This window comes from Vombatus ursinus, unplaced genomic scaffold (genome assembly GCF_900497805.2).
Source record: "Vombatus ursinus unplaced genomic scaffold, bare-nosed wombat genome assembly UNPS02014773.1, whole genome shotgun sequence".
In the NCBI taxonomy this organism is placed as follows: Eukaryota; Metazoa; Chordata; class Mammalia; order Diprotodontia; family Vombatidae; genus Vombatus; species Vombatus ursinus.
Genome location: NW_020954551.1, coordinates 35,279,234 through 35,289,519, shown reverse-complemented (window position 1 = coordinate 35,289,519; position 10,286 = coordinate 35,279,234). Strand labels below are relative to the sequence as shown.

The window sequence follows — 10,286 nt, the reverse complement described above, 5'->3', positions numbered from 1 at the left end:
GGAATATAAGGCTAGAGAGGAGATGGAATTGGAGAGGAGTGAGGTGAAAGTAAAGGCTAGAAAGGGGACAGTTATGGGAAATGATTACAGATAGGTGAAAATGTCAGAAAGAAAATGTAACCAAAGGGGCAGAGAGGGGTGGGGTGGGGATGATGAAGATAAGGAGAAGTCAGAGAGGGAGTCTGAGGTATGAGAGGTAGAGAGAGAGAGAGAGAGAGAGAGAGAGACAGAGAGAGACAGAGAGAGACAGAGAGAGAGAGAGACAGAGAGAGAGAGACAGAGAGACAGAGAGACAGAGATACAGAGGTAGACAGGGCCAGGGAGATAGATAGAGACAGAGAGGGAAAAAGAGAGGAGAGAGACAGATAGACAGAGAGAGACAGAAAGAAAGAGAGACAGAGATAGAGAAAGAGAGACAGAGAGAGACAGAGGCAAAGAAAGAGAGGAAGAAAAAGAGAAAGAGGGAAAAAGAGGAGAGAAGGGAGGGAGAGAGTGAGATCGAGAGGAAGAGAAGGACAGGTTGGAAAGTGAGGGAATGAGGACAGAGAGAAGTTAGAGAAAGGAGACTGTATGAAAGAAAGGCAAGCATCAGGGGAAGGTCTTTCCCTACCTATAGACATTGTTGTGGAATGGGTTGTAACTCCCCAGGGCAATGAGGGATCCAAGACCCAGACCGTAGGAGAAGAAGATCTGAGTTGCTGCATCCAGCCACACCTATTGAGTAGATGAAAGTGCCATGAGTGTTGGCATGGACTTGTGTGGTGGGGTCAACCTTATGGTTAGACTTTGCCACTCTGGGACCCAGAAGTCCTACACACAGAGTAGGAAGGCACCTGGCCTGGGGCAAGGGGACCAGTAAGCTCACCTCTGAGTCTGACAGTTTGCCAAAGTTGGGAGTGATGTAGAAAAGGATGCCCTCTCTGGCTCCAGGCAGTGTCACTCCTCGGAAGAACAGAATGATGAGCATGATGTATGGGTATGTGGCAGAGAAGTAGACCACCTAATAGGAGGAAAGAATGTGTCAGGTAAGGCTCACTTAACACTGCTCTGTAACATGTAACCCCTCTCCCAGTAATGTGGGTCTCCTCAATTGTCTACCTTTCTCATAAATACACATACTATGAGCTTCCCTGCTTTTTCTGTCCATGCTGTTCTCTGACCTACAAGCCCATCTCTATTCTTCACCTAGATAAATTCTACCCACATCCTATCCATCCTTCAGACCCTGACTCATCTCCTCCAGGAAGTCTTCCTGGGTTAGAAAGCAGAGTAACATATTAGAAGATAGTATATTAGAACCGGTCTAATAATCTATGCTTCCAGTGTATACTGGAGGCAGAGGGGTGTAGAAAGAGTAATGGAGTTGGGTCAGTGGATTTGGGTTGAGCAGAATCTTAATTCTGTTATTTACTACCTGTGTGACTTTGAGACAAGTCAATGAACAATTCTGGGCCTCTTTCCTCGTCTATGAAATGAATATGTCTGGGTTCTTTCCAGCTCTAAAACTCTGCAATCCTGTGAGCTGTAGCACTAACATTCTTATTGCAATTAATCGTTCACTAGTTATGAGTTAGAGTGTAAACTCACCTCAATGAGCAGGGGATCATACTTTTTTGTCCTCTACTAATTCTCAGACCATTGCAGGCATCAGTTAATGTTTGTGTTGGTTGACTAAATGATTGACCCAATAGCTCCCTTCCCAGCTAGGCCAGACCTTAGCATCAGCCTTGGGCTAGATGTGATGGAGCCTTCTCTTTTTCTCCAGGAAATGCAGGGCAGCTCCCAGTGTGGAGAGGCAGCATGGTACAGCAGAAAGAGCTTCAGAGGCAGAGGATCTGGGTCCAAATTTTGCCTCTGACACTTGGGCAAGTGTGTGATCTTGGGTCAGTCATTTTATCTTTTTAGACCTCAGTTTCCTTATCTGTAAAGTGAAGGGGTTGGCCTCCTGAGGTCTCTAAGGTCCTTTCTAGCCCTAAAGCATTGATCCTTTGGACCAAAAATGACCTCAAAGACAGACACTACTTGGGAACATGTCTTTCTCTCCTTGAAGGTGGCCATCTCTTTCTTACTCTCTGTTGGCCATTTGGGTAAATCAGTGATGAGCCAGAGAGGTGGCCCTTCACTCTTAGCCATCACTGAAAAGAGCAAAAACTACCAGGGGCAATGGGAAGTTGGCCTTGGCAGAGTTAATCCCGTTCCGTAGTAGAAGCCGTCATGAAATTAGGCCATCTCATTTGGTAGCTTAATTAGACTTGTAGCTCCCATCCTGGGAGAATGAAGTTTTTTATTAGCTATGATGAGGTCCAAGAGCAGAACTCGTTAAGGCTGGCCTGTACTCATTAGCCCATCACTGCCTGTACTGAGCAGCTTCTCCCTTTTCTTACTATGCAGAAAGGTCATGGGTGGATATGCCTACACACCAGCTCCTTGGGCAGCACTTCCACCTTCTTGTGGGTTTTGCTCTCAGAGGAGAGAATCTATAGCCTTTCACTAGGATGGACAAGCATGCTGAAGCCATGTGGAATTGGAGGGTCTGGTTCAGGGAGGGGAGTGTCCTGAATCCCTCCCCTTGCCTTTTCCAGGAATCTGAGTGCTCCTGGGAGGACTTGTTCAGGAAGTCAGATTCCTCTCCCTCTGTTACTGTACCACGTGAGGTTGGTGACTTTGCACAGCCTTCCCTCTCTTAAATCCAATTCATTTGCATGCCATGCATGTCATGGCATCACCTCCCCGATGTCATGGTCCTCTTCCAGAATGAAGGACAAGCAATAGCAGGCTCATAAAAGAGTGAGCCTTATCCAATGGTGCACTCACCATTTTTGGTGAGCACAGCACACACTGGCCCCCTTACTTTGTATCTATTTAGTTTGGGTCATTTTTTTATGGAGGGGATGCTTATCCTTTGGATCCTTCTTGGGTTTGGGGCTTTTGAAATAGGCAAGGGGAAGGTTCACAAAGGCACCTGATTGGCTTGAGTATGTCAATGGTTAGGCATGGAGAACTTGATGGTTCTGGATTTCCTAACCTGCAACTATCTCCCTGGTTGATAGTAATGATTCAGCCCACTCAAAGTCAGCCTCTTCAGAGAAGAGTACTGAGGGATATCAAGGACATACAATTGAGCAAAAGGAAGGATGAAGTGAGGAAGACTTGACTGAGAGTCAAAAGACCTGGGTTCTAGACCCAGCTCTGCCCCTAACTCACTCACTGTATGACCCTGGACAAGTCACTTCCCCTTTTAGGGGTCTCAATTTCCTCAAATGTGGCAGGTTGAACCAAATGATATCTAAGGTCCCTTTTAGCTCTAAGATTCCACAGTCCTGTGGTTCCTCTTAGGCAGTCATCTACAGCTTAGGAAATAGGGTTTAATTGAATCATGTATTTCTGGGACACCTGAACTGCTTTCATATTCAAGGCATTCCCTGGAAACTGTTATGTTTCCTAGTTTGTACCATACTGGGGTAAGGGGGAGGTGACTAACACATCTAAGGCTCTTATCACATCTAAGATTTAGATTTAGAACTGGAAATGACCTTAGAGACCATTGAGATTAACCTCTTCATTTTACAGATTAGGAAACTGAGGCATAGAGATGTTAAATGATGTACTTAGGATCATACAAGTCACAAGTGTTTGAGACAGGATTTGAAACTGTATTATTTGACAGTTTCAATGATTTAGAGGTAGAAGGATCCTCAGTAATAATCTATTCCAACCCCCTTTATTTTACAGATAAGGAAACTGAGACCAGAGACATTAAGTTATTTGCCAAAGATTACACAGTAGCAACTGGCAGAATTTGGATTTAAAACCGCATCCTTTGAGGGTCAAGTAGGCGGCGCAATGGATAGAGCACTAGCCCTGGAGTCAAGAGGACCTGAGTTAATTTGGCCTCACACACTTACTAACTGTGTGACCCTGGACAAGTCACTTAACCCTGATTGCTTCCCCCCAAAACACACAAAAAAAAGAAAAAAATAAAACCACGTCCTCAGACCCCTAAATCCTGTCCTCTTCCACTGGAAGTTCCATCCCGTCTCCCTGCTCCATTGATTTTCAAAGTAACTCATCTAAAGCTTAAAACCTGAATGAATCCTTAGATTCATAGTTACCTATATTGAAGACTTGCCTAGCCCAGACTGGAAGGGTCCATTTGGAGGTATGTTCAAGAAAGCAACCCATTTCTTAGAGAAATATACCAGTTTGGGAAGAAAGGCAGTCCATGAAAGAATATTCTATATTTTAGCAAAAATGAGGAGGAACACACCTGGAAACTACTGATACAGTTTTCTGTTTCTGTCTTTTGGCCTTGGGGGCACACACCATCTGAGAATCCGAGACTTGAAAAGGACCCAAGGTCTGCTAGTCTAACTTACCACCCAATGTAGGAACCTACAAAGTCCATGAGAGATACTTTCCTCCATTTAGAGGACGCACAGCTTACCTTTCCAGTCCAGCCAACACCTTTCCAGATGCAAAAATATACCAAGATCCAGGCGATGGCCAGGGTGATAGCGAGTGGCCATCGGATCTGCCCTGGTTTCTCCAATCCATCCGTCATCTGATGCATGTTGCGCCTTGGGGAAGGGGGCAGGGAGACAAGAAAGAAACATCTCTGTCAGTATTAACTGGAGCCTCTGTGAGAAGGGCAAAGGAGTTGAAAGTGGGGAAGAGGGAAATGAGGAAGGGAGGTTAGAATTAGGAATGAATAGGATGGAGGAGGGGGTTGGAACTGGTGATTAGTCAATTGGACTTTGACTATTTGACTATTCTTTCTCAGTCTCTTTTGATGGACCCTCATCCAGCACCTCTTCTCTTGTCCTTGTCCTGCTTTTCTCTTCTCTCTCTCTGTCCTCATGAGGCCTTCCCTGATAAACCCCAATTGCTAATCAGTTCTACACCACCCCCACCCCCAATCCTGGTACCTTACATCTCTTTTGCATATCCCTACATATGGACATGATGTCTCCCCTGTTATCATTTTAGCTATTTGATGGCAAATTCTGCTTCATTTTTTGGTCTTTGTATCTTTAGTGCCAAGCACAGTGCCTGGAATACAACTATTTGTTTGCTTGATTGGTTGACTGGATGTCTCCTCAGCTCCCATGGTTTTGATGGCCATCTCTTTGCAGATGACTCTGAGATCTAGGCATCTAACCTCAATATCTTTCTCCTGAACTCCCATTCCTCCTCATGAACTGCCTGTTGGACAGTTCTAAACGAGGTCCATGTGGATATCTCAAACTCAACTTTTCCAAAACAACTCATTATCTTCAACCCACCTTCTCCAAATGTTGCAATTTTGTGTGAGGGCACTATCATCCTTCTAGTCAATTAGGTTTGCAACCTTAAAGTCATTCTTAACTCTTCCATTTCCTTCACATCCCATGTTCAATGAGTTGTGTATTCATTCTAGTTCTCCCTTCACAATATATCTTGCATCCATTTCCTTGGCAACCATCCTGGTGCAGGTCCTCATCATCTCTCAACTAGACTACAGAAATAACTTCCTAATTGGATTGTTGGCTTACAAGCTCTACTGTCTCCAGTCCCACCCCCACAGTTTGTTGTTGTTCAGTCTTTCAGTTGTGTCTAATTCTTTATGACCCCATTTGGGGCTTTCTTGGCAAAGATGCTGGAGGGGTTTGCTATTTCATTTTCCAGCTCATTTTACAGATGAGGAAACTGAGGCAAACAAGGTTAAGTAACTTGTCCAGGGTCACACAGTTAGGAAGTGTCTGAGGACAGTTTCCTACATAATCTTTCTAAAACCCATCTGACTTTATCAATCCCCTGCCCAATAACCTTCAGAGGTTTGCTATTACCACTGGGACAAAAAGTCCTCAGATTAGCATTTCATAATGTCTCTCCAGCCTGCTCTTTTATAATTATTTCACGTTATACCCCTTTATCCAATGTGTATTCCATTTCAATAGACCAACTTGCTGTTCCCATTTCCCACTTCCACACCTCTGCACAGCTTTCCCCCAAATTGGTGGTGGACAAGATCTGACCGACAGATCCTTCCAAGAAGGGAATATACTCCCTTATTACCTCTGACTCTTAGAAACCTTGACTTACTTCAAGATTCACTCCATGTGCTATATGCTACTGAAAGCCTTTCCTGATATCCCTGGCATATTATTAGTGCTTTCTCTCCTTCCTCAAATACATATCTGTTTGCCTGCTTTTTTCCCTACCCCCTGAGGTGAGTGTAAGGTTCTTGAGTGTGGATATAGTTTTTTTTTGTTTGGTTTTGTCTTTTTATCCCCAGTGCCCATCATAGTACCTCACATACAGTAGGTGCTCAATAAATGCTGTTGGATGAAGGGGAAGGCAGTCTATTTCTGAGTGTAGAGAGATTAGCATATTATGAAGAGCACCAGATTTAAAGTCAGAGGGTCTGCATTCAAAGCCCACCACTACCACTAACTAACTGCCTATGTGACCTTGGCCAAGTCAGTGGGGCTTTGATTTTCTCATCTGTAAAATGAACATGTTGGGTATGATGGTCTCAAAGATTCTTTCTAGATTTAAATCTGTTACCCTCTGATCTACAGTCTCCTCCAACTCTCGGACTTGGACTCTTGGGGTACAGCCCATCGATTTGAGGAGAAAAAGGAAGCTCCAGACTTACTCCCAGAATTCCACCACGGCGCTTGTCATGTTGGTGGTGTTTGCGATGCTGTAGTTGGAGAAGCAGCGGTCTGTGTTCCAGGAATTTTCACAGTGTCTCCAGGGAAGTGTCTATGGAGATACAATCAGGCCAGTCTCAATAGGAGCCACATGGAGAGAGCCTAAATTAAGGGTCAGGCAAGGTGGGGGGAAGCTGGGTCAGCTGCTCTCACATTCTGCTCCTCAAAGCCAAGGCTGAGGCTGTGGGGAGGATTAGCATTTCTACTGGTCAGAGTCTTGCCTGGACCCCAACTGAGTGCCTTGACAAGGTCACTGCTTAAGGAGACAATAGCAGTACCCGTGGGAAAGGGATCCGGCCAAGGGCAATGAGCTGTTTTATCATGATTTTGCTTTGGCATTGGGGATACATTGTCTCCTCCAAGAGTGACTAGGCCAGGTTCTGTGCCTGCCCCAGGCAGCATGTCATGGGCATTCTGGTCACTGGCTGTAGCTGTCTGGGGTGATTTCTGCCTCAACTGTACACACAGGTAACTTTTGTAGGCAGTAGGGCTTGGGTATAGGTCCCTTTCTAAGAAGGGAACCGAAGAGTTATGACTGGCTGCTTTTTAGAGGCCTTCAGAGTTTGAGTGACCCAGATACATAATGGAGGTGGTGCTATCAAGGTGTGTGTGTGTGTGTGTGTGTGAGAGAGAGAGAGACAGAGAGAGAGAGAGAGAGAGAGAGAGAGAGAAAAGGGTCTTGATAACTGAAGGATCTGATGGAATCTAATTGATGGTGGTGGTAGCAGGATTGAGACTCTCTCATTCTCATTGGTTGGTTTGTCTAATTTCCCCCCCTCTTATGCCTCTGTGTCTTTTAAGAGAAATTTGTTATGCAGGATGGTTTTTGAAAGGGATTGGGGAAATTTAGGTGATGTGAAAACAAAATATAGTAATTAAAATATCTTTTAAAAATTAGTGCTTGTTGACTGACTCAGAGGGCAATTTGTATGAAACAACTTATGTAGAGAAAACACTGAAATTGAAGAAATAGAGACTGTGTGTGTGTTTATGTGTGTGTGTGTGTGTGTGTGTGTGTGTGTGTGAGGCTGGGGATATTAGGAGGGAGGTTCAAGACAAACTGTCAGCTTCTTAGCTTTTTTTTTTTAATGGTTGAGACCCATAAGGGCCCCGGCCACCCAGATGGGAGCTGTTTCCTGATGCCCAGAGCACAAGGATGGGGAGAGGAGATACTTACTGTGGTGAATGAGTTGTACAGGTAGTAGATGGCCCAAGAGATGATGACAATGTAGTAAATATTGAGCCAAAAGGATAACACAGCAGCAGCCAGCCCTACACCTGGGAGAGGAAGAAGAGCAAGCATGAGGGTTATGGCCACACCCAGGTCAGCATTGGTAGTCACTTAAGTATTTTTCTAATATTCATTATGTGCAGGACACTACAGAGGATGCAAAGACATGTTGGGCAGAGTTCCTTCCTTTAAAGAGCTTACAATTCACCTGAAAAGGCAGAATTTGAGTCTTATCTAAATGTTCTCTAGCCCTAGAACATTGCTCCGCATGCAATAGGTGTTTATTAAGTGTTTGTAGAATGACTAATATACAGAGATAGTAGGTGCTTTCTAAGTAGTTGTTGAATGAATAAATCCTAATAGAATGTTAGGTCTGGAAGGAAGCTCTGAGATCAGTTGAATCCCCTCCATTTACAGATGAGGAAACTTAGGTCCTTGGCAGTAGAGTTGCCTTGCCCAAAGTCATACAACCAACAGGTCTAGACCCCATGTATCCTGACTCACAGACCACCCCACGACCTCTCCAAGTAAGCCCAAGGCCTCCAAAAAAGGCTACCTCGTCACCCTAAGGCTCTGAAGTTGGAGTTCAAGGCACATTGTCTTCAATAAGAACAAAGTTTCCTCTTTCCCTCAACTTACCCTTGAACATTGGAGCAAGCTTCCAAACCCCAAGGCCTCCAATCGATGTGTACTGGCCCAGGGAACACTCCAGAAGGAAGAGAGGGACTCCGGCAAAGATGAGAGTTAGGAAGTAAGGGATCAGAAATGCCCCTGCAGGGAAGAAGAAAGAAAGGCAGTATGTACCAAGGCCCTAGGAAGGCCACTGACTGGGCAGGACACAGCCATTAGCCCAGTAGTAAAGTGGAAAAATCAAAGGAAGCCCTGGGGCAAGGGAGGGAGAGGACAAGAGTGGGGAGGCAAAACTTCCTGCAGTCTTTCAAGGCTTTGTGATTTCTTCCCTGCGGATGTGTCCTTCACTGAACAGATGGTCTTTGCGAGTTGTTGGGGCCAAAAATTTAACTCCCACCCCCTTCCGTGGCTAGACTTCTTGGGATGAGATGCTCTGAACTTGACTGGGCTGGCTTTTGGACTATCATCACTGGGTCCATGCACAGAGCCTTAATATTTTGGTAAGCTCTGTGGAACCTGCATCCTATTGACATAGCCATTGGAAACCTAACTAGTATCCTCTCTAGATCACAAGGCACCAAAGCAGGATTTTAGTAAGAATAGTGAGAGCTGTTTAAGAAATGAAATAATGATGTTTAAAGATCTCCTATATATGCTATAACCTTGTGGGTGTGTGTATGTGTATGTCATGGACCTCTTTGACTGTAAAGGGCAGTCTATGCACCCCTTTTCAGAATGATGTCTTTACATAGAATGAAATATAAAGGATTACAAAGAAAATTGATTATTTTGAAGTATAATACAAATAAATATATTTGAAAGTAAAGTTCATAGACCCCAGGTCAAAAACACTCCCTACTCCACTCTAGTTAAATTCTCTTATTTTAGAGATGAGGAAACTGAGGTCCAGAGAATGAAATCCCTTGTGCAAGTCATAAGTGGAAAAATTGGGATTTAAACTGAGGTCATCTACCTTCAAAACTGAAAGTCTTTCCATTACACTATTTAATTTGGCCATTTGATGAATCTATCTGGTATAAAAGGAATAAGGCAGGAAATGGAACATTTCTTAGAGATTTCTACTGAAGATCACATAGTGGTCAAGCTGGGACTAGAGCCCAGATTTTTCTTGCTAAAGGTCTACCAATGTCTTCTCTCTTTTTTCCCCCTTTCTTTCTCCTTTAGTACCTTTGAGGAACATGGCTGAGCTGTCTACTGTCTTCTTCTACCCAATCTCTAGGAGTTTGAGACAGACCATGAATACGTACCACCACCATTCTTTCCACAGAGATAGGGAAAGCGCCAAACGTTTCCCAGTCCTATGGCATAGCCCACACAGGACATGAGGAAGTCGAATCGGCCTTTCCAGGTGTCCCGGTCAGGAAGGTCTGTTGATTTCTTCTTCTGTACTTTCACCACCAATGTCTTGGGCTTGTCATTGGTGATGGAGGCCTCACTGACCTCAGTGGAAATCTGCCCATCTGCAATCTTGGTCCCATTGGTCGCCATGTCTCTGGGTTTGGATGGGGAGGCCCTGGCAGATGGACGGGAGATATCAGCCCCAGTCCACGTGGACAGCAGCTTTGCAGCCCTCAATTGCCCAACTAGGGAGTCAAAAGTTTGTTGGGATCAATGCAGGAGAGGGAATGATAGGAATGGTCAGAGTGCAAGGATCCTGGAAATGGGCCTCAGCTCCTAGAAAATGCAAATTTGTGATTTAATAGAGTTGT

The 10,286-nt window shown here is 44.6% G+C and overlaps 1 protein-coding gene across 1 annotated transcript in view; it reads right to left on the bottom strand.

The window, feature by feature from the left end:
• SLC6A1 (solute carrier family 6 member 1) overlaps nt 1–10,065 on the bottom strand; it is a 23,759-nt gene extending 13,694 nt beyond the window's left edge. The window contains exons 1-7 of the mRNA XM_027864009.1: nt 9,825–10,065; nt 8,566–8,697; nt 7,873–7,973; nt 6,638–6,747; nt 4,445–4,577; nt 866–1,000; nt 611–714 (exon numbers count right to left, since the gene is read on the bottom strand). Of these exons, the coding sequence (XP_027719810.1) occupies nt 611–714; nt 866–1,000; nt 4,445–4,577; nt 6,638–6,747; nt 7,873–7,973; nt 8,566–8,697; nt 9,825–10,065 (956 nt within the window). The remainder of the gene's footprint in view (nt 1–610; nt 715–865; nt 1,001–4,444; nt 4,578–6,637; nt 6,748–7,872; nt 7,974–8,565; nt 8,698–9,824) is intronic.
• Between the last annotated feature and the right edge of the window lie 221 nt (nt 10,066–10,286).